Consider the following 27,416-nt stretch of genomic DNA (forward strand, 5'->3'; position numbering starts at 1 on the left):
AGCATGTGGAGGAACTCGAAAAGGCCAAACGGGGTGATGAGTGCCGTTTTGGGGACGTTGTCTGGATGCATCGGGATTTGATGGTATCCCCAGATGAGGTCTACCTTGGAGAAGATCCGTGCACCATGCAGGTTTGCTGCAAAGTCCTGAATGTGTGGCACAGGGTAGCGGTCCGGTGTTGTAGCCTCGTTCAGCCTGCAGTAGTCGCCGCATGGTCTCCAGCCCCCTGTCGCCTTGGGCACCATGTGCAGGGGGGAGGCCCATGGACTGTTGGACCGCCGTATGATCCCCAATTCCTCCATCCTCTTCAACTCCTCCTTCGCCAGTCGGAGCTTGTCCGGGGGAAGCCTTCGAGCACGGGCGTGGAGGGGTGGTCCCTGTGTCGGGATGTGGTGCTGTACGCCGTGTCCGGGCATGGCTGCTGTGAACTGCGGTGCCAGAACCGATGGGAAATCCGCCAGGACTCTGGTGAAGTCGTTGTCGGACAGCGTGATGGAGTCTAGGTGTGGGGCCGGCAACTGGGCTTCACCCAGGGAGAACGTTTGAAAGGTCTCGGCGTGGACCAGTCTCTTCCTTGGCAGGTCGACCAGTAGGCTGTGAGCTCGCAAAAAATACGCTCCCAGGAGCAGTTGGGCTACGGCGGCCAGTGTGAAGTCCCACGTGAACCGGCTGGAGCCGAACTGTAGCTGCACCATATGGGTGCCGTAGGTCCTTACTGTGCTGCCGTTCGTGGCCCTCAGGGTGGGACCCGGTTCTCTATAGCGGGTGTCGTAACTCGTCGGAGGTAAGACGCTGATCTCGGCTCCGGTGTTGACCAAAAAGCGGCGTCCCAACTGCATGTCCCAGACATACAGGAGGCTATCCCGATGGCCAGCCGCTGTAGCCATCAGCAGCGGCTGGCCCTGGTGTTTCCCGGGAACTTGCAGGGCGGGCTACAGCAGCGGGCTTCTGCGCCCCACCGCTGGTGGTAGAAGCACCATTGTTCATTGGTCTCCTCACCCCTGCCTCTGGGGTTAGTGGGCTCTGCGGCCGGGCCTGGTCTGGTCTGCTGCTGGGAGCGTGGCCTGGTGATCTGTGCGACGGACGCCCCACTCTCCTTCTTGGCTTTCCACAGCACGTCTGCCCAGGCCGCCACCTTCCAGGGGTGGCTGAAATCCGCGTCGGACAGCAGCAGGCGTATGTCCTCGGGCAGCTGCTCCAGGAACGCCTGCTCAAACATGAGGAAGGGCTTTTGTCCTTCAGCCAGGGACAGCATCTCGTTCATCAAAGCCGACGGTGGCCTGTCCCCCAAACCATCCAGGTGCAGTAAGCGGGCAGCTGGCTTGCGCCGAGAGAGTCCGAAAGTCCTTAGGAGCAGGGCTTTGAATTCTGTGTATTTGCCATCCTCCGGGGGCGACTGTATGAACTCCTCAACCTGGGCAGCTGTCTCCTGGTCAAGGGAGCTCACCACGTAGTAGTAACGTGTGGCATCCGAGGTTATCTGCTAAATGTGGAATTGGGCTTCCGCTTGCTGGAACCATAGGTGAGGTCACAGCGTCCAGAAGCTTGGCAGTTTTAACGAAACTGCATGAACAGATGAGGCGTTGTTCATCTTCGGTCCAAATATCGTTTGGGCCGTCGGGGCCACCAATTGTAGCGATGTGCTACACGCAGCGCTGAAATAACGACACATAGTCGGTGAGCTGCAGTTGCAAAAGAGGTTTATTCAAACTTCGCGGCCTCGCTTTAAAGCCTTCCTGTTCCTGCGTTCCCCGGGTGGGAATACTGTAGGGGGCGCGTATTCACAGTCCGGTCCCGCGCACGGGCTTTTCCCCTTGCTGGTGAAGCAGGCTTGGCGCCCTCTTTGGAACTGGCCTCAATGTCAGCGTGCACCACTTTGTGAGCCGGTTCGAGTGCGCTGGGAAGTGGGTCACCACAGCCCCTCAATTTTGAGGCTGTGCCCTCTAGTTCAGGATATCCCCAGCAGAAGAAACATCCTCTTCACATCCACCTTATCTAGTTCTTTCAGCATTCGGTAGGTTTCAATGAAATCTCCCCCACATTCTTCTAAATTCCAGTGAATACAGGCCCATAGCTGCCAAACGTTCCTCATATGTTAACCTGTTCATTTCAGGAAACATCCTCATGAATCTCCTCTGGACTTCTCCAATGACAGTACATCCTTTCTGAGATATGGGGCCCAAAACTGTTGACAATACTCTTAAGTCCGGCCTGACTAGTGTCTTATAAATCTTCAGCTTTATCTCCTTATTTTTTATATTCTATTCCACTTGAAATAAATGCCAACATTGCATTTGCCTTCTTTACCACAGACTCAACCTGTGAATTCACCTTCTGGGAGTCCTGCACCAGGACTCCTATGTCCCCTTGCATGTCTGATGTTTCCCCTCTTAGATAATAGACCACTCTATTGTTCCTTTTACCAAAATGCATTATCGTATATTTCCCAACACTGTATTCCATCTGCCACTTTTTTGCCTATTCTTCCAAAATTTGTCTCTTCTGCAATCGCATTGCCTCCTCAGCACTACTTATCCCTCCACCTATCTTCGTATCACCCACAGACTTTGCCACAAAGCTATCGATTCCACTATCTAAATCATTGACAAACAATGTGAAAAGTTGCGATCCCAATACTAACCCCTGAGGAACACCACTAGACATTGGCAGCCTACCAGAAAAGGTTCCCTTTAGTCCTAGGCATTTTCAGCTTTTCAGTTCCATTAATTTCTCCAGTGCTAATTTTTTTAAGCAGTGCTAATTTATTTACATCAACATTCAGTCTAGACTATCCATTACTTTTGAGAGTTTTTTAATATCTTCTATGAAGACAAACACAAAAAAAAATTTAATTTCTTTATCACTTCTATTTCCTCCAATATCATTTGTCAATTTGGCTAATTGTTTCCTTTTTATATTTTTGTAACAACCTTTATTTTTGTATTTTTATGTTTCTTTGTAGCCTATATATGAATTCTACTCTCCCTTTCCTCAACAATGTCATTCTCCCAATGTTAGCAATTTTTTGTCTATTGTCATAGATTTACTGTAGTCTCACTATCTTCCAAAACCAATTCACATTTCATAGTTTCCTTTATTTACATTTGAGACACTAGTGTGAAATTGAACTAAATCAGTTAAATGTTTATATTAAATCCACCATCATACTGTGGCTACTGTAATCTAAAGGACTCCTCACAAGGAGATCCTCAGATAATCCTTTGTGCTATTCTAGATCTAAAACAGCCTTTACCCTCATAGCAACACATACACAATTTTGGAGGAACTCAGCAGGCCAGGCAGCATCTATGGAAAAAAGTACAGTGGCCGTGTTGCTTGGATTACCATCTGCAGATTTTCTCTCGTTTGTGATTGGTTTGCCCTCATACGTCCATCAACATATTAATCTTAAACACCATATCTAATATATTGCATAAATTCACCCTTCACATTATTATTCCCCTTTGGTTTGCATACTCTACATGCAGATTAAAGCCCATTACTATTGCATTACCTGTCTTGCACGCACTTCCAAATTCCTTACTCACACCATGCCATTGTACAGGAGGCAGCTTACAACCTCCACCACTATATTACGTTGTTTTTGTTAACTCCACTCAAACTAATTTTACATGATTTTCTGAGCTAAGTCTACAGTAACCCGCAGACCAATGGCCTGACATGTGGTTTCATTGCTCCTTAAAGGCTGCACTGAAGGCCTCCCTGACGGACAAATGTTGGCATGATCATCTCCCATGGGACCAGCTGGGCTCAGAATGGTTTCATAAAGGACCTGCTGTCCTCTACAGCTGAGTTGGTGTATGGGCAATTGCTACGGGTGCCGGGTATTGTATTCGATATTGAGGGGTAGTGCAGAACACACCAAGATACCAGCATGCAGGATATTCAACTAAACTTTATTGATAACTGTGCTTGTACAGGATGTGAACTCATCCCATGTGGGAGTGGTTAACTGAGTAGCATAGGAATAACCTGCTAACTACCACAACATCTCTTTTTGAAAAAAGAAGAAAAACTAGGTGATATACTTCTTGTCTATAGAACTGCATTGAAATTATAGTCACTGAAATTGAATGATTCAGTTCACTTTATCCATAGCACATAACTTGGGCTCCCTACACAAACATAAAAAAGAATTGCCAATATTAAAACTGTCTTTCTCTTTGTTTTTAACTGTCTCTCTCTTTGTATTCCTCCTTTTTTCATCAGTACCTTTCTTTTTAAAGAGGTCTCGTTTGGTGAAATGTTTTTAACATTAGAACTCTATATAAAAAACACTAAATCTAATGGAGGTCAGGGTAGACTAACTGTCTACTCCAGCAAGGTGAAAGGATTATTTTGTCTCTTTACTCACTTGCCCTGGAGTGTTTCTCTGTGATGAGACAAATAAATGACCCAATCTGGTATAGGTTCCTGGAAGTGTTGGAGTGGATGGAGGTTCTTGAGCAGGTGTGTCCACCTCAAGTAAATGGTCCTTGTCATAAGGATCAAGCTACTTTTCTCAACCTTTCGTGGACTTTGAAGGTGCGTGAGTACACGCTTGCTCCACCTGATTTCACCTTGTGATGTTCTGTTCGCAAATGATCGTGCGGCGTGCTGCCAGACTATTGCTCCTTTAGTGAAATGGTCTGAAACTCAAACAGCTTCACCACTCCTGAGTGGTGTCAAAGGTTTTTGTTCTGTGTCTGAGATCGTGTGTGCTCTGTTTTCTCACGCTGTGTGTCTCAGAGTTTCTCACTTTGTCTAAGTGTGGTAAGTGAGGTTGGAGACAGGAAGGAAGAACAGTCAGGCTTGTTCTCAGTCTCTGGCCCATTGACAGCTCTGATGGACTGTAGCCATTAGCAAGAGATGTGCAGTGATAACCTGGCAGTGCTTTGGGGGTCTTTTGCCTACAGTTTGCACTGCTCTTTCTGTTTCTCCATTTGCCTGTGGGGTCTGTGGACTGCTTGTTTGGTGTTTGATCTCATAGTCTAAGCAGCTCTCTATGTTTAGCAATCCACAGTGAGATGTTTGTCTCTTTTCAGCTCGAAAATCTCTGTGCCTGCAATTTGCTACGAATTGTGGGATAGAGAGGTCAGCATGATTTTTGTGGAGTTTTCTGCATGCTTCACACTGATTTACATTATCTCCCAGCTGCGTGCTCGAACCAGGCCACCACACAGATTGCCTAGCTATTAGGTGATATTTTTCGATGCCTTGATGTCCTTGGTGGATTTGACTGATGATTTTGGTGTATACAGAAGCAGGAATGACAAGTCCGGATCCCTTTAACAGCAAACCATCCAGAATGGTGAGTACGTCTCTTTCAAGCCAGTAAAGTCTGAGTTGGTGAGCTCCCTTTGAAACAGCTGGCCATCCATGCTCACAGTATTGCATAACCTTGCTGCAGATTTGATCTTTTTTCAACTCAGCATGAATTTCGTCCAGTTTACTCTATGATGCAGGAAAGTTTTAACATACCTTAGCTAAGTAGATGTTGATGTCTTCCATGAAGGTGGAGTCAGCTCTGTCCACTCACTTTTGCATGGCATCCTCGACAGAGTATCTGGCATTGTGAAATATTTTCCAGGGACATGTTCAATGTTATCATAGTATTGCATAAGCCTCATTTTGAATCTTTGCAGACATGGAGGTAAGTCATCCAAGTGTTTTGAGCTGAGGAGGCTGACAAGTGGCTTGTGGTCTGTTTCAGGTAGTAATTTACTGCCTATCTAGTAGCAGCTGTGGTGTTCACAAGCCCACAAAAGAGCCAGCATCTCCTTTTCAATTTGTATGGATTGTGTTCAGTAGGAGTCAGTGTTCTTGATGCATTCATCACCAGTTTCCATTCCCCACTGTAGTGTTGTATAATCGTTTACCCAAGGCCAAAGGTAGAGACATCTGCTGAGACTTGGTTGATTTGTTCAGATCAATGAATGCCAATGTTGGCAAGAGAGATAAGCTCTACTTTAGGTGACAATGACTTCTCAAGTGGTGCATCCCAGGTCCTTGCTTGCATCATGGTTTCCATGCACCATAGGAGTTTTGCATGAGCACGCTCCCTAGGTCAAAAAAGTGGCATCTGCTGAGACCTTGGTCGCTTTGTTCAGATCAATACTGGGGGATGGACTAGCTCCTGTTTAAATGATGAGAATGACTTATCCTGTGGTAGGTTCCAGGTCCAAACATTTCTCAGAGAGAGGAGGTCACATTGTGGCTTTGTTTTCTCTACCAAATTCAGAATGAACTTTCCCAGCTGATTTACCATGCCAAGGAAACTGCAGATCTTTTGATACATTCAGAGGTTGTTCCATGTTCCAAATCCTGCTAGTTTGACTTAATCTCATTGCCTTCCCTTTGAGGACAGTTTGTGGCCTATGAAGTGCACCTTCAACTGTGCAAATTCGCATTTCTTTTTGTTCAGGGTGATTCCAGCCTGTTTCAGTTTCTTTAAGGCAGCTTCATTCTTTTGTTATGTTCCTCACTTGATTGTCTGAACATGAGTATGTTGTCCATGTGGTGGACTACTCCTTCCAGTCCCTCCAAAATCTGGTTCATTCTCATCTGAAAGAGTTCAGGGGCTGATGAGATGCCAAAAGGGAGTCTCTTGAAGGCACAGTGTCCATACGGTGTGATAAAGGGTGTGAGCTTCAGTGACTCAGGAGCTAAACAGATCTGCCTAAACCCTGAGTTTCAATCTATTTTGGTGAAGTACTTTGCTCCACCCAGCATATACAAGGGGTGCTCAGAGATCAGACTAACCTTCTCCCGCCTCACTGCATTATTCAATTTTGTTTGATCAACACAGATCCTCACTGTGCCATCTGGCTTGAGCAGGAACAATGCCTGTACACCAGCCAGTAGGTCCATTCACTCTAATCATGACGGAGGTGCTCCATCATGACATCATTTCTCTCATGTTCAGCTTTGACTTTGAGCATCATGGGACTGGTGTATGCCTCGCTGTGGTCAAAGAGCAGGGCGTTATTCTTGGTCTCAGTTGGATAAAGTACTCTTCTTTCAGTACTGCCATGCCTGTGAACAACTCCAGGTACTTCTGCCACTGAATATTGTTTAGTGAATTTAACCTGGCAATGAAGTTCAGCTTCTCAATGGCATGTCATCCCAGTAGTGGTGAGAAGAGATTCTGAACAACATTGACATATTCTCTTATCTGCTTCTCATTTTTACAGATGGAAGTAGTAAGCATTCCTTTCACCCTAAGCCTATGTTTCCCTGGCACCATAGGCACTTTCTTTGTTGGGTTTAGCTTAATGCCTGTTTTCTTTGCCAGCTTTGTGAACAGACATTCAGGGACGGCTGTGACATCTGCCCCAGTGTCCATTTTGAACGTCGCTGCCTCATTTTGCAACTGAACCATAGTGCACCAGCCTTGTCCGTTTGAACCTAAAGCCCCAAGGAAAGCTCTTTCTTCATCTGAATCATCGTCTTCTTTGACTCCCTGAAGAACTGTTTTTGAGTGTCACTGGCTTTTACAATGGTCAATTCTATTGCATTGGTAGCATTTCACTTCTTTTGCTGGCCAGAGCTCTTTGACATGGAATGGACTTGTCACATCTCCTGTAGTTGGACATTTTGCCTGCTCTTTGTTTAGCTTGTCTGTTTTGTTTGAGCTGAGCTCTACTGTTGTTGCTTTCTGTAGTCTTTCTGACTGTATGTTGTTTCCTCATATTTCACATTTTGTTTTCTTGTGAAATATTCTTTGAATTTGTCCCGCACTGTTTTGTATTCCTTTTCCTGAGCCTCTGTCAGTCCTAATCCACCCATGATGTCATCTGCTTTGTCCCCCAAGCAGTATTTCAGTGTGCCTACTTGATGCTATTCTGAAGCCTGAGTGAGAGTGCTTGCAACCTAAAATTTCTCAAAGCATCTGAGCCATCTCTCAAAGTTCCCTTATAGAGAAATCGGGAAGCTTTATTAGGTAAGTAATGCAGGTACTGCAGGCATTTGCTCCATTTTCCTGATTGTTTATTTATTAATTATTTGGACCACAAAAGTCTTCTTTTGTCTCCCTGAGAGTTTGACTGACTTCTCTGACTTCTCAGCTGTGTCTCTGTCGCTGTGCATTTCCCCAGGCTAGTTGCCCACAGATTATTACACGATATACAATTTCGGATGCACTCTTAAAGTGTTGCCTAGACAGTTCTCAGCTCAGGCAGTGTATACAATTAGCAACTAGGTTGATAAGAATCTGTATATTTTTCATATACAGATTCTTACTGTAAATTCATTCTTATTGGGCATCTTATTTGGTCTGTAGCACCAACTCATCGATGATCAACCATTTCTGACACCATATTGTTTTTGATATTGAGGGATAGTGCAGATCATGTAAGATATTCAACTGAATTTTATTGGTAAATCTTCTTGTACAATATGTAAACTTCTTCCATGTGGGAGTGGCTAACTAATTGGCATAGGAATACCACTATTGACTAACACTACACTGGGTGATTTTATTCCTGACGCCATGACTGCCTGGTTAGTGCCTCAGCAGCTTTCCCCCTGCCTCAGTAGACTTAATCCTTCTATACCTATTCCTACCTCCTATTATGGCATATTGTTCTAGATGACCTCCGCTCTACCTCATTCATTCCTGTCCACCATGGTGCACATCAACACCCCTTTTAGCCCCCTTACGATGGCTCATTTCATGCTTTGGAACAGGGCTATGAGACTTTTATTGTAAATAGGAACAGTAAACCTGAATGTATTTCTGAGATCATTTTAAACCAGCTCACTAAAACCGGATGGTTCCAACACCATACGCCTTGCATCACAACATGTCAACACACTGCCACCATACAACCATAAGACATAGAAGCAGAATTAGGTCATTTGGCCCATCGAGCCTGCTCCACCATTCCATCATGGCTGATTTATTATCCCTCTCAATCTAATTCTCCTGCCTTCTTCACATAACCTGTGATGCCCTGATTAATCAAGAACCTACCAACCGCCATCTTAAATACACCCAATGAACTGGACCAATAGTCTGTGACAATTAATTTTTGATTCACCACCCTCTGGCTAAAGAAAATTTTCCTCATGTCTGTTCTAAATGGAGATCCCTTAATTCAAGACAGTGCCCTCTCGTCCTACAATCTCCCACAACAGAAAACATCCTCTCCATATTCACTCTATCTAGGCCTTTCAATATTTTTGGTAAGTTTCAATGAGATCACCCCTTGTTCTAAACTCCAGTGAATACAGGCCCAGAGCCATCAAATGCTCCTTGTATGTAATTCCTTTTATTCCCGGGAACATATTTGTGTACCTTCTCTGCACCCTCTCCGAAGCCAACATGTCTTTTCTTAGATATGAGGCCCAAAACTACTCAAAATACTCCAAGTGGGGTCAACCAATGCTTTATAAAGCCTCAGCATTATATCCTTGGTTTTGTATTCTAGTCCTCTCAAAATGAATGCTAACATTACATTTGCCTTCCTTACCACTGACTTAACTTGCAAGTTAACCTTTAGGGAATTCTGTACAAGGACTCCAAATTCTCCTTGTACATCTGATTTTATGAAGTTTTTTTCCCGTTTAGAAAATAGTCGATTCCTTTATTCCTTCTGCCAAAATGCATGACCTTGCACTTTCCTGCACTATATTCTGTCTGCCACTTCTTTGTCCATTCTCCTAATCTGTCTATATAAATATAGTCATATAAGCCAAAGTACTCCCTCTCTACCTCCTCTGTTACTTGCCTTGTTCCATAAGAGGAGATCCAATATAGCATCCTCCTTCTTAGAGACAAAGTCATGCTGGCGACACTCATCAACATTTTACAGGCTGCTGACAAAACATATAGATATATCTCTTCTGACTACTATTGCAGCAATCTGCAGCCTGTATTTTCCTTTCAAGTAACATACCAACAGCAACCGCTGCAGAACACCACTAGTCACTGGCAGCTGACAAGAAAAGGATCCTTTTATTCCTACTTACTTCCTCCTATCAATCAGCCAATGCTCTACCCATGCCTGTAACTTTCCTGTGATACCACGGGCTCTTAACTTGGTAACCAACCTCACGTGTGGCACCTTGTCAAAGGCTTTCGGAAAGTCTAAATATATAACATCCTCTACATCCCCTTTATCTATCCTACTTGAAATCTCAAAGAATTCCAACAGGTTTCTCAGGCAAGATTTTCCCTTAAGAAAACCATACTAACTTAGTCCTATCTTGTCCTGTGTCACCAAGTACTCCATAACCTCATCCTTAACAATCGAATCCAATGTTGATCTTCCCAACCACAGAAGCCAGGTTAACAGTTCTATAATTTTCTTTCTGCTGCCTTTCTCTTTTCTTAAAAAATGGAGTGACATTTGCAATTTTCCAGTCCTCTGGCTCTGTGGCAGAATCCAATGATTTTTGAAAAATCATTGCTAATGCCTCCATAATCTTTACCACTAACCCTTTCAGAACCCTAAGGTGTGCAGTTCATCTGGTCCGGGTGACTTATGTACCCTTAGGTCTTCCAGTTTTTTGAGCAACTTCTCCCTTGTAACAGTAACTGCACTCACTTCTCTTCCCTCACACCCTTCAACACCTGGCACACTGCTAGTGTCTTCCACAGTGAAGACTGATGCAAAATACTCATTCAGTTCATCTGCCATCCCTTTGTCCCCATCATTATTTTCCCAGCCTCATTTTCTAGTGGTCCTATATCCATACTCAACTGTCTTTTATGTTTTACATACTTGGAAAAAGCTTTTACTATCTACTTTGATATTGTTTGCTCGCTTGCTTTCATATTTCAACTTTTCCCTCCTAATGATTCTCTTGGTTGCTCTTTGTAGGTGTTGAAAAGTTTCCCAATCCTCTGTCTTCCCATTCATTCTTGCTTTGTTGTATGCCCCCTGTGTTGCTTTTGCTTGGCTTTTACATTAGCTTTGACTTCTCTTGTCAGCTACAGTTGTACTATTTTGCCACTTGAGTGTTTCTTTGTTTTTGGAATACAGCTGTCCTGCACCTTCCTCATTTCTCCCAGAAACTTACTCCATTGCTGCTCTGCTGTCATCCCTGCCAGCATCTCCTTCCAATTTTTTGGCCAACTCCTCTCTAATACCACTGTAATTTCCTTTGTTTCCCTCCTGAATGTTTTTTTTTACCTTAAGCTCTCTAATCACCTCCAGTTTATTGCATAACACCCAATCCAGTATAGCTGATCCCCTAGTAGGCTCAATGACAATCTGCTCTAAAAAGCTATCTCATAAGCATTCAACAAATTCATTCTCTCGAGATCCATTACCAACTTGATTTCCCCAATTGACCTGCATGTTGAAATCTCCCATGACTATCATAACTTTGCCCTTTTGACATACCTTTTCTGTTTCCCCTTGTTATCTGTAGTCCACATCCTAGCTACTGTTGGGAGGCCTGTACATTAGATAGATAGATAGATAGATACTTTATTCAGCCCCATGGGGAAATTCAACTTTTTTCCATCAGGGTCATAGAAACATAGAAAACCAACAGCACAATATGGGCCCTTTGACCCACAATGCTGTGCCGAACATCTACTTACTTTAGAAATTACCTAGGACTACCCATTGCCCTCTATTTTTTAAGCTCCATGTACCTGTCCAGGAGTCTCTTAAAAGACCCTATCATGTCTGCCTCCACCACCATTGCCAGCAGCCCATTCCACGCGCTCACCACTCTCTGCTTAAAAAACTTACTCCCTGACATCTCCTCTGTACCTACTTCCAAGCACCTTAAACCTGTGCCCTCTTGTGTTAGCCATTTCAGCCCTGGGAAAAAGCCTCTGACTATCCACACAATCAATGCCTTTCATCATCTTATACACCTCTATCAGGTCACCTCTCATCCTCCGCCACTCCAAGGAGAAAAGTCCGAGTTCACTCAACCTATTCTCATAAGATATGCTCCCCAATCCGGGCAACATTCTTGTAAATCTCCTCTGCACCCTTTCTATAGTTTCCACATCCTTCCTGTAGTGAGGTGACCAGAACTGAGCACAGTACTCCAAGTGGGGTCTGACCAGGGTCCTATATAGCTGCAACATTACCTCTTGGCTCTTAAACTCAATCCCACGATTGATGAAGGCCAATGCACCGTATTGCCTTCTTAACCACAGAGTCAACCTGCGCAGCAGCTTTGAGTGTCCCATGGATTTGGACCCCAAGATCCCTTTAAACAAAGAGAGTTCTCCTCCGTGATCCTCACACAGTTTACTTACCATCAATGGCTGATGTTAAACAAGCACTAGATGCATTGAGTGCTGCAATCAGTGAACAAGAAGTGAACTATGCTGATGCCTTTCAAATCATTGCCGGGATTTCAATCAGGCTTGTTTGAAGAAATCTCTGTGCAATTATCATCAACATATCACATGCAGCACCTGGGGTCCCAACGTACTCAACCACTGCTATGCTACCTTAAAGAATGCCAACCATTCCATCCCTAGATGGATCTGAGCGGGCAGCTAGTATGAGCTCCAGGCAGACTCAACGTGCCAGTTTTGGTGAATTCTGGGGTGGGGGTGTTGTGTAGGGTATTATAATGGGTGAAAGATGAAACATATTGTCCATAATAGAAACTATAATTCACAAACACCACCACTGAGTTGTGTTCTCTTTAAGAGACATACTGACATCAGTAAAGGTCTCGGCCAGAAACGTTGACAGTGCTTCTTCCTATAGATGCTGCCTGGCCTGCTGCGTTCCACCAGAATTTTGTGTGTGTTGCTTGAATTTCCAGCATCTGCAGATTTCCTCATATTTACTGACATCAGTGTAAGGTGACTGTTTTTGGTTTGATCGTAATGGAAGTAAAGGGCTGCAGCTTTTGTTAAACACATAAAATGATTCATATGTTTTATTCACAAAATCCTACAGATCCCTCCCATGGCATATGTTATATAGGTTCTTATCTGTGCTGTGGCATGTTGACTCTCCTGTTTCAAGTATCAGCCATATTGTATACTCAAACAATCCATTTCAGTTTTTCAACTGGTGTTGATAACTTCATTCTTGTTTTGGCTTTAACTTAGCCAGCTCTGTCATATTTACTGGCCTCCCTAGCACTGAGGACATCTTCAAAAAGTGATGCCTCTAAAAGGTGACATCTGTCATCAAGGACCCCATCATTCAGGAATGTCCTCTTCTCATTGTTACCATCAGGGAGGAGGTACAGGAGCCCAAAAACACACACTCAACATTTTAGGAATAGCTTTTTCCCCACCACCATCAGATTTCTGAATGGACAAAAAACCCATGTAAACTACCTCTGGCCTTCCCTTTCTTGGTCAATGGGCATGGCCCAATTGCTCCACTCAGCCTTGGAGAGAATTCTGGACACCTCCAAGCTCTGAAGTTCAGCTGCCACTTTAGGACCTAGTGCATAAGGCACTGGACACGCTTTGCGGAGTCTTGGTGTTGTTGTATCATCCTGTTCAGTTCTGGCCTCGTGCCTTTGAGTTCACCAATCCCCTTCTCAAACATCTTCTCATTAGTGTGCCCGTCTCTGGTTTGTGCTACCATTGGGACTGCTGTTTCCTGTTGATTCCACAGTGACAGCTTTAAGTAAATGCCGGTCTAGTTGGATTTTTCTCAACCATTCATGTCCAAAAAGTACTGGCCCTCCACTTTTCAATAAATAAAGCTCTAACTGGTGTGTTTGGCCTCTGTACATCACTGTCACCTTCAGTTTGCCTTTGTGAGACACTTTTTCACCTATGTAGGTCCTTAGTATCACTGAGGTCTTCTCTAATGGTAGCTTTGAAAGCAGTCTGTTGTAGTTCGCCTCTGAAATTGTAGATAAATTTGACCCTGTATCCAACTCCTTTTCAGTTTTATACCAGACATATTTATTGTGATCCATATAATTTTGTGATTTGCTTCAGTAATACTATGTAGTTCTAGGCATGACAGTACACCTTTGTCAAACTCTGTGTTATCTGATTCTGTTTCACATTTGGTCACTTTATGCATTTGCTTAGTTTTGTGGTTGACTCGCTTGTGCTTTTTATCTGCAATCTTGTCTGTGACACTTTCTGCAAACTTTCATTTGCATCCTAGGAGGATTTACCACATCGATAACATAAATGGTGTGATGCACCATTCGGGGACATTTTGAGCATTTCACATTCTAACTTTTTCTGTCGTTATGCTGCATCCTTTGCTGCAGCCTGTCACAATATTGCAATGCTCAATGCCTGTTCTAAGGTTTGATCTCTTTATGACAGTAGCCTCTTTAGAGTGCATTGACTGTGCATGCCACATACAAGTCTGTCCCTTAATGCATCAGAAAGTCCATCTCAAAAGTCCCAGTACTGGGAAAGTTTTGCTCCTCAACGCTGTTCATGTTACAATACAATTCCACCCTCTCGAAGTATGACTCCCAGCCTTCATTAGTGCTATCAGATTTGTCAATTTTCCTGACTGAAGCCATCATCACACTATTTTCACTTTAACTTTGCTAGTGGCACATCTTTCACTGTGTATGATGCTGTATTCATGAGTCTGATTGTTAGTGTCCGTGATCGTTTTACTCTTTCCTCTTGCTGTCTTGTCCCATAACTGTCAGGGCAGTTCATAATATTTTCTGACGTTCAGATTCCATCATCATTCCCAATTTGTTGTGTCTTTCTAACTACTGCATATCAATTAAAGATACGCACACAAGAGATAGCTTTAACGGGTGTATTCACACTGGAGGGAGGGAGGGAGGAAGAGAGAGATGCATGCATAGACAACAGATCATACATAGTGCTAAGTTGAGTCATTGCTCTAAAAGAAATAGATCCATATATTACAAATACCTGTCTGCATCTGAACTTGAGCCACAGTTATCAGAACTGTAGGAACTTCCTTGAAGTAAAAGATCTCTTTTGGGGATGGTTCGGGAGCTGTAACAGTAAAGGAAGTCTATGTAGTGCATTAACATTCACACACTTCAACCTGTCATTGCCTGTACAGAGCCAAACGGGTACTTGGACCTCCTGTGCTTTATATTGTGCAAATGTGCAGACAGTAACAAAGCCAAACATTGCTTTCGACTAGCAGCTGGGGAAGGAAAGCCTGCATGTGGACCAAAAGTTAACATAAAGGGGCAATGTTCTGTCAGTAATGTAAATTGTTGACCAAAGAGGAATTGATGGAATTTCTTAACTCCCAAGACATTTGCGAGTGCTTCCCATGCAATCTGGGCATAGAGGCTTTCTGCCTTGCTTAATGTCCTTGATGTGAAAGCGATTGGACACACTTCATCTGACAACTGCACTGCTCCAAAGAGCGCTATATGAGGACATTAGGCTCTAAAATAAGTCATCCTATAACCAGGGAAGTGATGATCCCCTCCTGTTAGACTGTGGTAATGTAAATTTTATTTTTCCTACTTTTCTTCTAATATTTATATCTGTGCACTTGTAATGCTGCCATGACACTGAAAATTCCTTTGGGATCAGTAAAGTATCTATCTATTTATCACCCCTGCCATAACATGTAGCTCCAGGTGAGACCCTTCATCTTGACCGTGTAGCCAGGTGTCTTTGTGCAGATCTTCTAACACTACGGTGAGCAGTTTAGAGAGAACCACAACACGAGATCCACACATCAGCGTTGTTTGACATGCGAACAGTTGATCTCATCTGGCTAAGATCTCTGGAAATGTAAGGTTACCATCCTTGCATGGTGATTTCTTTTGACAATGTCGGATCATTCCTTGTTTCCCTTTGTATTTCAGAATTTGTTACCAACAACTGATCCACCAATGCAGTGTGGAACACTTCTGCTGTGTCATAGTATGAAGTATTTTCTTCTTCAGTTGCCAATAGTGGAAGACATGACAAGCCATCAGCACTGCTGTGTACCCTTGAACTCTGTGTCATAAAAGTGGGCTCCAAGGAAAAATGTTCAACATAGTAACCTAGCAGCAGTCATCACTGGAATTCCCTTCCTGGGATTGAAGCTGAACACAAGAGGCTGGTGATCTGTCACTAGCGTAAACTTTTGTCTGTAGAGGTAGTGGTGAAACTTGTTTATTCCCCATGTTAGACTAAGGGCCTCTCAGTCGATCTGTGCGTAGTTGTGTTCTGCTTTTGCCAGTGATCTTGAACAAATGCAATCGAACAGTTGGATCCATCTTCATAATGGGTGTCAAAATGGCTCCAATGCCATAAGGGGACACATTGCTTGCCAGTCTGATGGGCAGTGATGGGTCATAATGAGTGAGCACTTCATCAGACGTTATTAGTCTCTTTGTTTCCTTGTATGCTCTTTCACATCTTTTTGACCAATCCTACTTTGCTCCTGTCTGTAACAGTGCATTCAATGGGTGCAGCACTGTAGCAATGTTTGGGAGAAACCAGTGGTAGCAGTTCACAAGGCCCAAGTTGTCCTGAGTTGTGGCATATTTTTCAGTTTAGGTGTCTGTAGAACTCCTTCAATCTTCTCTTGTAACTTATGTAAGCCATGCTTGTCAATGACATGTCCACAATATGAGATTTAATTCTTGAAAAACTCACATTTCTCTCTCCTTGCGCACAGACCATACTCACTCAGCCTGGTAAGCACTTTACCAAGATTCTGGAGGTGCTCGACATCATTCTTGCCAGTCAGGATGATGTCATCAAGATAATATTGTGTTCCTGGGATATCTTGGAGCACCAGGTCCATTGCTCTTTGCCAAATTTCTGGGGCTGATGCAACACCAAAGACGAGGCAATTTTACTGTTGTCTGATCCTGTTTTACATGTGGTAAACACACACACACCCTATTCGTTGCTCCCCGTCACCTAGACCACCCAAAAGTGAGGATTTTCAATGAAAATTGTGCAATGCACCATTCCATTTGTAACTTAGTTAGCCAAACAGTTGTGTCCACAGTCCGATTTTATCTGAGTCTATTCCATTTTACATTATGACTGTACTTCTTCAATCCTGCTGTAAACATCTACAGCTCCGGAGAGTGTACACTCTCCAGAAGCTAAGTCATTGAGTATATGGTACTTAAAGTGGAGGTTGATAGGTTCTTGATTAGTCATGGTGCCAAAGGTTATAGGGAGGAAAAAGGAGAATGAGATTGAGAGGGATAATAAATCAGCACGATAGATTAGTGGAACAGAGTTAATGAGCCAAATGTCTTACGTTATCTCTGGCTGCTTGTATAGGTTCTTTGTAAAGAAATGAATTATATCAACCCAAACTGTATAGTTTGTGTCATTTTGTGGATAATGTGTTCTATTTCTTTCCAGGCTGGACTTTGTGTAAATCTCAGGAACTTTCAATGGTTTAGTGGGGTGAATCCAGACAGTTTTTTCCCAAGATGTTACAGAATTGCAGTGGAAGAGGAGAAGCAATCTTTCATTGGTATGTTACTTAGTCAATTGTCTCCAGTACAGTATGTTTCTGTAATCAGTTTTATTTTTAAGGAACAAGAAGTTTTTGAGATTTGATAAGGTCATCTTATAGAACATAGAACACCACAACACAGTACAGACCTTTTGGCCCACAATGTGCCGACCATATAACTCATCCTTCATACATGGCCCTCCATTTTTCTGTCATCCATATTGCACCATGGTGGTGTAGCAGTTTGCACAATGCTATTACAGCTCGGGGTGTTCCAGAGTTCAGAGTCTGAATCTGGTGCCATTGTTTACCAAGCCTTTGAATGTCCTCCAAGTGAGATGCATGGGTTTTCTCTGGGTCCTCCCGTTTCCTCCCTCAAGTCCAAAGACGTTTCAGGTAGTTTAATTGGTTATTTCTAAATTGTCCTGTGATTAAGTTAAGGTTAACTGGGGGCTGTTGGAGTGGCATGCTCAATGGGGCTGGAAGGGCTTACTCCACAATGTATCACTAAATAAGTAAATAAACATACTAAGCATTTCTTAAATATCGCTAATGTATCTGCCTGTATCACTATCCCGGTGTTGCATTCCATGCACTCATAACTCTCTGTGTAAAAGGTTTACCTCTAACATTCCCCCAATACTTTCATCCACCCACATTAAAAATTATGCATTCTCCTTAATTGTCCTTATGATTAAATGAACATCTGATAGCTGTTTATGTCATTATTAATAAGGTAAGATGGCAATTGGAACATTATTCATTCAATGATGAACCAGCCTTGAGGGCAGAAATTCCAACAGTCTCTTCCTTTTCCATATTGTCTCATCCCCTTCTAGTGACACATGTCATGAAACTCCTGAACACATGAGTTTGACTGACTGTGTAGCCAAGCATAGCTCTAATGCCAGCTGTTGTTGATAAAACCTCCAATGGCAATGAGGAGGCATATAGATGTGAAATAAGTCAGCTAGCTGAGTGGTATTGTAACAACCTGGCACTGAAGGGGAAGTCAGGAGAACACTCACCAGTCCTCTTTGAAGGGTCAGTGGTAGACAGAATGAGCAGCTTCAAGTTCCTGGATGTTAACATCTCACCCCGCCCCAACACGTTGACGCAATCGTGAGGAAGGCTTGACTTCATTAAGAGTTTACCAAAGACTTACATTTCTTGTTATTCCTTTTTTTCACTATTTATTTATTTTTTAAAATCATACACAAGTGACTTGTATAGCTACTGCAGAACAGCATGTCTTATAAGTCAATGATAATATTCTGATTCTGATTGAATAGATTTATGCTTATATTTCCATTGATCACTGACAATAATTTGACCTTAAGTCTAAAATTTTGCAGATCAGAATGATTCCCCTTTACCAAAATTGGACAGATTGCCTGGATAAATTTTGTCAATTGCTTTTATCATCTTGAAAATTAATATTAAGATTAGGAGGAAAGTATATTTCTGATATCAGTATTTAAAAAACATAAGGTTAACAGACTACAGTCTTGAACTTTAATATGGGCTAGGTGAAGAGAGACCCTTTTGGACTGGGAATAGTTTATCTGTGCCTTATTATCGAGATAACTTTAATCAAGTTATCCACCGGTTTCCTAAAATTCAAGGAAATCAGGTTTTATTTTTTGTAACAATTTTTCATTTTCATGGTTTTACAGTACATTTTATAAGAATTATTCTGACAACTCTTTTTGGTGTGCGTTCCTCTGAAGTCAGTATATTTTTCCTGAGATATGATGTCCAGTACTTTAGGTGTGGCTTGACCAGGGGTTTATATTATTGTAACAATCTAGATATTACGGGGTTCATTTCGAAGCCGAGTAGTCCATTCCATCCTCCATTATTGGCCCATCTTTTACCACCACACCACTTCCCTGCACATTATCATTAATAATAGTTACTAACAATTACTGTAGTTGTACATGATCTCCCACAGTCCAAAGACATACCCAAAGAGGGAAATTGGGTTTCATTAGAGCTGCACCAAGAATAGTGTAGAAATATAGCAATATAAAGCCATAAATAATTAAATAATAATAAGTTATTCATGCCAAGTGGAAATAAGTCCAGGACCAGCCTATTGGCTCAGGGTGTCTGACACTCCAAGGGAGGAGTTGTAAAGTTTGATGGCCACAGGTAGGAGTGACTTCCTATGTCGCTCAGTGTTACATCTCGGTGGAATGAGTCTCTGGCTGAATGTACCCCTGTGCCTAACCAGTATATTATGGAGTGGATGGGAGTCATTGTCCAAGATGGCATGCAACTTGGACAGCATCGTCTTTTCAGACACCACCATCAGAGAGTCCAGTTCCACCCCCACAACATCACTGGCCTTACGAATGAGTTTGTTGATTCTGTTGGTGTCTGCTGCTCCAGCACACAACAGCAAACATGATAGCACTGGCCACCACAGACTCGTAGAATGTCCTCAGCATCATCCGGCAGATGTTAAAGGACCTCAGTCTCCTCAGGAAATAGAGATGGCTCTGCCACTTCTTGTAGACAGCCTCAGTGTTCTTTGACCAGTCCAGTTTATTGTCAATTCATATCCCCAGGTATCTGTAATCCTCCACTATGTCCTCACTGACCCCTTGGATGGAAACAGGGGTCACCGGTGCCTTAGCCCTCCTCAGGTCCACCACCAGCTCCTTAGTCTTTTTCACATTAAGCTGCAGATGATTCTGCTCGCACCATGTGACAAAGTTTCCCACAGTCACCCTGTACTCCGACTCAACTCCCTTGCTGATGCATCCAACTATGGCAGAGTCATCAGAAAACTTCTGAAGATAGCAAGACTCTGTGTTGTAGTTGAAGTCCGAGGTGTAGATGGTGAAGAGAAAAGGAGACAGGACAGTTCCCTGTGGAGCCCCAGTGCTGCTGACTACTCTGTCTGACACACAGTGCTGCAAGCGCACGTACTGTGGTCTGCCAGTCAGGCAATCAATAATCCATGACACCAGGGAAGCATCCACCTGCATCACTGTCAGCTTCTCACCCAGCAGAGCAGGGCGGATGGTGTTGAACTCACTGGAGAAGTCAAAAAACATGGCCCTCACAGTGCTCACCGGCTTGTCCAGGTGAGCGTAGACACAGTTCAGTAGGTAGACGATGGCATCCTCAACTCCTAGTCGGGGCTGATAGGCGAACTGGAGGGGGTCTAAGTGTGGCCTAACCATAGGCCGGAGCTGCTCTAGAACAAGTCTCTCCAGGGTCTTAATGATGTGGGAGGTCAATGCCACCGGTCTGTAGTCATTGGAGCTACTGGGGCGCGGCGTCTTCCATACAGGAACGAGGCAGGACGTCTTCCACAGCACAGGAACCCTCTGGAGACTCAGGCTCAGGTTGAAGACATGCTGAAGTACTGCACATAGCTGGGGGTCACAGGCTTTGAGCACCCTGGGGCTGACACCATCCGGGCCTACAGCCTTGCTTAGGTGGAGACGTTTCAGCTGTCTTCTCACCTGTTCAGCTGTGAAGCCCACCGTGGTGGTTTCAGGTGAGGGAGGGGTGTAGTCACGAGAGCAGGGTGGGGGGCCGTGAGGAGGGGTAGGAGGGGAGAGTGGAGTATGTGTTGGTTGGGGGCCGACAATAGATGAATCATGTGGGGGATGGGCAGGGGCCACAGTGTCAAATCTGTTCAAGAACAGGTTAAGTTCGTTGGCCCTGTCCACACTGCCTTCAGCTCCTCTGTTGCTAGTTTGCCGGAACCCAGTGATGGTCCTCATTCCACTCCAGACCTCTCTCATGTTGTTCTGCTGGTGTTTCCACTCAAGCTTCCTCCTATACCTGTCTTTAGCCTCCCTGATCTTGGCTTTCAGGTCCCTCTGTATTGTCCTCAGCTCCTCCCTATTTCCATCTCTAAACACCCTCTTTTTAGCGTTCAGGATGTCCTTAATGTCCTTTGTTACCCATGGCTTGTTATTTGAATAACAAAGGACATTTCTTGCTGGAACATTGCAGTCCACAAATAGGAAGGGCCTATTCTGTATTGTATCTGTAACTAAAATTAAATAAAATAAGAGTTTATCACGATTGCTGTACATTACCTCATGACAAATAAAAAAACAAAATTCACTCTCCAGAAATTATCCAAGAAAAATCTGACAATCTCAATGCAAATTCCCCAGTTTACAGTCTTCTCACACGTTCACTAATAATCTGACAATCTCAACGCAGTTTCCTCAATTTAGTCTTCTCACACGTTCACTAATAATCTGACAATCTCAGCAGTTTCCTCAGTTTTCAGTCTTCTCACACATTCACTAATAATCTGACAATCTCAATGCAGTTTCCTCAGTTTTCAGTCTTCTCACACATTCACTAATAATCTGGATTTTTTTCATTTGTGCAAATCAGAACTATTCAGGTCTTTTCAGAAGCAACATAAACCATCTTGAATTACTTAATTGGAATTTTGAGATCCACATGCAAATTGCCCTTAATGCAATAACATTCTGTTTCCTAATAAACACTTGCTTGATTTTCTATCAGGAAAAGTAACTTCAACTACTCCCATTTCCTAGATTGCAGAGCTAACTGATCTGTTAAAAAGTAAAAAAACAAAATTGTTAAATTGTTACTTTGGTTGAGTGGTGTCTCAAAAACAACCTTGCACTCAACGTCAGTAAAACCAAGGAATTGATATTGTGGATTTCTAAAACCAAGGAATTGATATTGTGGATTTCAGGAAGGTGTAGTCGAGGGAGCACACAGTCCTCTTTGAAAGATCAGCAGTGGAAATGGTGAGCAGTTTCTAGTTCCTGAGTGTAAACATCTCTGATGATCTGATGATCTCTGGGTCCAACATATTAATGCAATTACAAAGAGAGTACTTCTATGGCTATATTTCAGCAAGAGTTTGAAGAGAATTACAAAAATTCAGAAGAATGAGGGGTGACCTAATTGAAACCTATTGAATGGTGAAAGGCCTTGACAGAATGGATGTGGAAAGGATGTTTCCAATGGTGGAAGAGACTATTGTTGTTGTTGTTGTTGTTCGTCCTTCGGAGTCGAAGACGACCACGACTTCTGTCAGGTGGAGGGTTTGTGACTGTGGGTCCGGAGGTGACTGGTGAGGCCAATCCGGGCCCTGAAAGCTTGCCCACATGTGGGACACATGAGGGTAGGTGCTGCAGTGGAAGTGGAGGTAGCTCGAGCCTTGCGCGCGGCGCGTTTCCTCTGAGCCTCTGCGGTGCGTCTGATTTCTGCTGCATACGCTCCTTCAGTGGTCCTGCTCCACCAGGTTGGGCGATCCAGAGCAAGCGATTCCCAGCTACTGGGATTGATGTTGAGGTCTTTGAGGGACACTTTGAGGCAGTCTTTGAAACGTTTCTTCTGTCTTCCAACTGAGCGCTTGCCCTGGCTCAGCTCTCCATACAGCAGCTGTTTTGGTAGTCGACTGTCAGACATCCTGATGACATGGCCAGCCCATCTGGCTTGGGCTTTCTGTAGGAGGGTGTAGACGCTGTGGGTGCTAGCCCGCTCCAGGACCTCCGTGTCTGGGACTTTGTCCTGCCATCGTACGTGGAGAAGTCTGCGGAGGCAGCTCAAGTGGAAGTGGTTGAGCTGTTTAGCGTGTCTGCTGTAGGTAGTCCAGGTCTCGCTGGCATAGAGGAGGGTGGTGAGAACCACAGCTCGGTAGACCTTCAGCTTGGTGGTAAGGCTGAGTCCTCAGAGGAATCAGCCTTACCACCAAGAGGAAGAGTCTAAGACCACAGCCTCAGAATAGAGGGGCGTCCTTTTAGAATGGATATGAGGAAGAATTTCTTTTGCCAGATAGTGGTGAATCTGTGGAATTCTTTGCCACAGGCAGCTGTGGAGGCCAAATCTTTATGTATATTTAAGGCAGAGGTTGATAGATGCTTGATCGGTCAGGGGTCAGGGTGTGAAGATTACGGGGGTGGGGGAGACAGGAGATTGGGGCTGAGATCAGTCATGATGAAATGGTGGAGCACACTTGATGGGCCAAATGGCTTAACTCTGTTCCTCTATCTTATGGTCTTATAGAGAATTGGTATGGAAATTGAGAGTGCTGTCAAGCAGCCTGAAGACACACACTCAAAGTTTCAGGAACTGCTTCCTCTCTGCCATCAGATTTCTGATTATTATTAATGTACTGCTGCAGCAAAGCAATAAATTTAACAACATATGCCAGTGATATTAAATCTGATTCTGAGCTCTTGAGTTGTGTGGACAAAGAGCAGCTACAGATTGCATTGTATTTTGGACAGCTGGGGTGATTTAATCCAGGAATGTTGAGAGAAAAGCAGATCAACTCTTCATTGTTGCAGCAGCTGTAGAGCAGGCAGCCTTACTCATCATTTTTCAAATGCTTGACCAGTATGATTCATTAATAAGAAATAAAATACAAATAAAACATCTTACAATCTCAGGACGCAAACACAAGGAAATCTGCAGGTGCTGGAAATTCAAGAAACACACACAAAATGCTGGTGGAACGCAGCAGGCCAGGTAGCATCTACAGGAAGAGGTACAGTCGACGTTTCGGGCTGAGACCCTTCGTCAGGACTAACTGAAAGAAGAGATAGTAAGAGATTTGAAAGTAAGAGGGGGAGGGGGAGATATGAAATGATAGGAGATGACAGGAGGGGGAGGGATGAAGCTAAGAGCTGGAAAGGTGATTGGCAAAAGGGATACGGAGCTAGAGAAGGGAAAGGATCATAGGACGGGAGGCCTCGGGAGAAAGAAAAGGGGAGGGGAGCACCAGAGGGAGATGGAAAGTGGGCAAGAAGTGATTGTGAGAGGGACAGAGAGAGAAAAGAGGGAAAAAAGGAAAATAAATAAATAAATAGGTAGATAAATAAGGGATGGGGTAAGAAGGGACCACTTCCCCTTCTTACCCCATCCCTTATTTATCTATCTATTTATTTATTTATTTCCCCCTTTTTTTTCTCTTTTCTCTCTCTTTTTTTCTCTCTCTGTCCCTCTCACAATCATTCACTCCTTGCTTGCTCTCCATCTCTCTCTGGTGCTCCCCTCCTCCTTTCTTTCTCCCTAGGCCTCCCGTCCCATGGTCCTTTCCCTTCTCCAGCTGTGTATCCCTTTTGCCAATCACCTTTCCAGCTCTTGGCTTCACCCCTCCCCCTCCTGTCATCTCCTATCATTTCAGATCTTCCCCTCCCCCTCCCACTTCCAAATCTCTTACTATCTTTTCTTTCAGTTAGTCCTGATGAAGGGTCTCAGCCCAAAACGTCGACTGTACTTCTTCCTATAGATACTGCCTGGCCTACTACATTCCACCAGCATTTTGTGTGTTACAATCTCAGGATCTCATAAAGTACTGTACAGCCAATAAATATTTTTTAAAGTACTATCATTGCTTTAATTAAAAAGCACAGCAGCTAGTTTGCAAACATGAAATATGGTCAGGAATTCCATTTTAGAGGTGTTTTTTCCATTTTTTGTAAATTTTCAAATACATAATACAGAATAGTGAAATGTTGCCATTCACCACACAAGACACACCATTCCAATTGCTTACAAGATTTATACAATCTCAGCTTGATACCTATTTTTCCTTTTTATAGTTTCTACAAATGATGTCTAGGAAGTATTTACACAGGTTCCATCCCTGAATACATTAATCTATGGCTTTTCCCCATATAAATGTTGTAGTAGGTTTCAGTGTGTCTCTTAGCATACAGTTCCAGACTATGGCAGTCTACAAAGTTTCATTGCGGATACCTCCTTAAACTGGAAGATCAGCAAAGTTTGGTCAGTTAAAAGTGCAATTTTTACTGACTTGAAAATATGACAGCAGTCAAGTTGTGAAAGTTTCTAGGATATACTTCTCTGGTATCCTCTGAAATTTTCCAATGGGTCCTTTCGTCCACTGTAAGAGTCAGAGTTAACCCTCCTCAGAGATTGCAGAGATTGTCAGCCTAGGCTGACAGTCCTTTCAGCCTAGGTTTTGTGTTCAACTCTATAGATTAGAACATATTCCACAAACTTCTGACCTCGCCATTATATTACATCTTAAAATAATGTATGTATTTTTTAATTTAGAGATATAGCACGGATTTGGCCCTTCTGACCCTTCAAGCTGCGCCACCCAGCAAACCCAAATTTAACCATACCCTAATCATGGGACAATTTACAATGAGTAACTAACCTTCTAACTGGTACATTTCTACTGTGGTAGGAAACCAGCACGGTCATAAGGAGAACGTACAAACACCTTACAGCCAGCGAAGGGTATTGAGCCCGAGTCTCTCATACTGTAAAGGGTGCTAACCATTGTGTGATCGTGAGACCCACGGTACATACTTTTATGCTCTGTGGTAGACACCTTTATGTTATACATATAGCTTTATGTTTTTATGTACAAAATGCTGCTTTATGGCAATATAGTGTGATACAAGGTGACACTTTTGTCCTTTTTTACACTTACCTTAGTTACTTTTGTTACTTTAGTAATTCCCCTTCAATTTCTTCAGAGGATTTCAGATTGACTGCGGCCCGAAGTATTCTGAAGTGGGTTGTACAGCTGAAGAAAGCAAATCATTGTTTGCAAAAGGACCAAGAAAACAGAGAGGTGTCTTCTGCAAAAGAAGGTAGCAAAGATTTAGTGTACTAAGTATTGTCCTTTATGTTCATGCTGAATGCAGAAGAGAAGTAAAATTCCATAGTTCACCCTTCTATAAAGCTAAGAAAAACGGCTAAGAAACAAGATTACAGAGCAGAGTTCTTTTATGAACCAAAAATGCCAAAATACAATTTATAGACACATAGTTTCAGGGTGGCAAAATTAAAAGGTTTTGTCCATTCCATTCTCTGTTATAAATGTATTCTCTGTTATAAATGTCACAGTGTAAGCCATAATGTTTCTGACTGAATAACCTCAATCTGTTTTCTTTGGGCTAAGTCCAAAGCACGGAGCCTATACGTAATTCGGCTACAACCCGGACTCTTTTGAATTAGTGGTGGAGGGGAGGTCACTAAACAAACTGTTATCCATTATGGACAATCTGGCACATCCTCTCCATGACTGACTGAATAAGCAGCTGAGCTCCCTTTCGAACAGACTCACTCAGCTCCTCTATCACAAGGATTGTTACAGAAAATCTTCCCTACCAAATGCAATAAGCATATACAATATTTCGTCTCTGTGTGACAGGAGAACACACATCATAGTCTTGTTTTATACATAGTACATAGTACAATAATCTTTGTTAGGAAACTGGAGCAGCATCTCAATGACCTTCGGCTTGTTAAGGAAAGTGAAGCAGTGCTAGACAGGAGCTACAGAGAGGTAGTCACCCCAAAGCTATGGGAGACAGATAAATGGGTAACTGTCAGGAGAGTGAAGGGAGAACATCATATAGTGAAGAATACCCCTGTGGCTGTCCCCCTCAACAATAAGTACTCCATTTGGAGCACTTTTAGGGGGGGACGGACCTACTTGGGGAAAGCAACAGTGGCTGTTCCTCTGGCACTGAGTCTGGCCCTGTGGCTCAGAAGGATAGGGAACTGACGGGGATGGTGTGGTAAACTATGTATACCTGTCTGGACACACCCCTCTGCTGACTGCTCCTGTGGCTCTTCCCACAGACCCCTGGATAAAGGCGATTGGAGGCACTGCTCCTCCCTCAGTCTCTGAGATGCCGTGCTCTCTTTTGCTGCTAATAAAACCCTATCGTTCACCTCCCGTCTCCGAGAGTTATTGTTGGTGCATCAGATGGTAGCAGTAATAGGGGACTCTGTAGTCAGGGAGACAGATAGGCAATTCTGTGGACGTGAAAAGGAAACGCAGATGGCAGTCTGCCTCCCAGGTGCCAGGGTCCGAGGTGTTTCTGGATGCATCCACGATATTCTGAAAAGGGAGGGAGAGCAGCCAAGTCATGGTACATATTGGTACCAACACCAGAGGAAGAAAAAAGGAGTGGGTCCTGGATAAAAAGAATACAGGGAGTTAGGAAGGAAGCTGAGAAGCAGGACCTCAGAGGTAAAAATCTTGGGATTTCTGCCTGTAACAGTGAAAATAGGAATAGAATAAGGTGGTAGATAAGTGTGTGGCTAAAGAATTGGAGCAGGAGG

General features: G+C 43.5%; 1 protein-coding gene across 3 annotated transcripts in view; it reads left to right on the forward strand.

Annotated features, from left to right (window-relative positions):
• ttll3 (tubulin tyrosine ligase-like family, member 3) overlaps window positions 1-27,416 on the forward strand; it is a 105,115-nt gene that overhangs the window by 50,211 nt on the left and 27,488 nt on the right. Inside the window, exons 1-3 of one of the 3 annotated variants that reach the window (XM_073072750.1) lie at window positions 5,228-5,311; window positions 17,246-17,360; window positions 25,817-25,933. In XM_073072750.1, the coding sequence (XP_072928851.1) occupies window positions 5,243-5,311; window positions 17,246-17,360; window positions 25,817-25,933 (301 nt within the window). In that variant the 5' untranslated portion in view covers window positions 5,228-5,242. Of the gene's footprint in view, window positions 1-5,227; window positions 5,312-17,245; window positions 17,361-25,793; window positions 25,934-27,416 lie in introns of those variants that run through there. The other 2 variants (XM_073072749.1, XM_073072751.1) reach the window with 2 other exon arrangements.

Source organism: Hemitrygon akajei, chromosome 19, assembly GCF_048418815.1.
Source record: "Hemitrygon akajei chromosome 19, sHemAka1.3, whole genome shotgun sequence".
In the NCBI taxonomy this organism is placed as follows: domain Eukaryota; kingdom Metazoa; phylum Chordata; class Chondrichthyes; order Myliobatiformes; family Dasyatidae; genus Hemitrygon; species Hemitrygon akajei.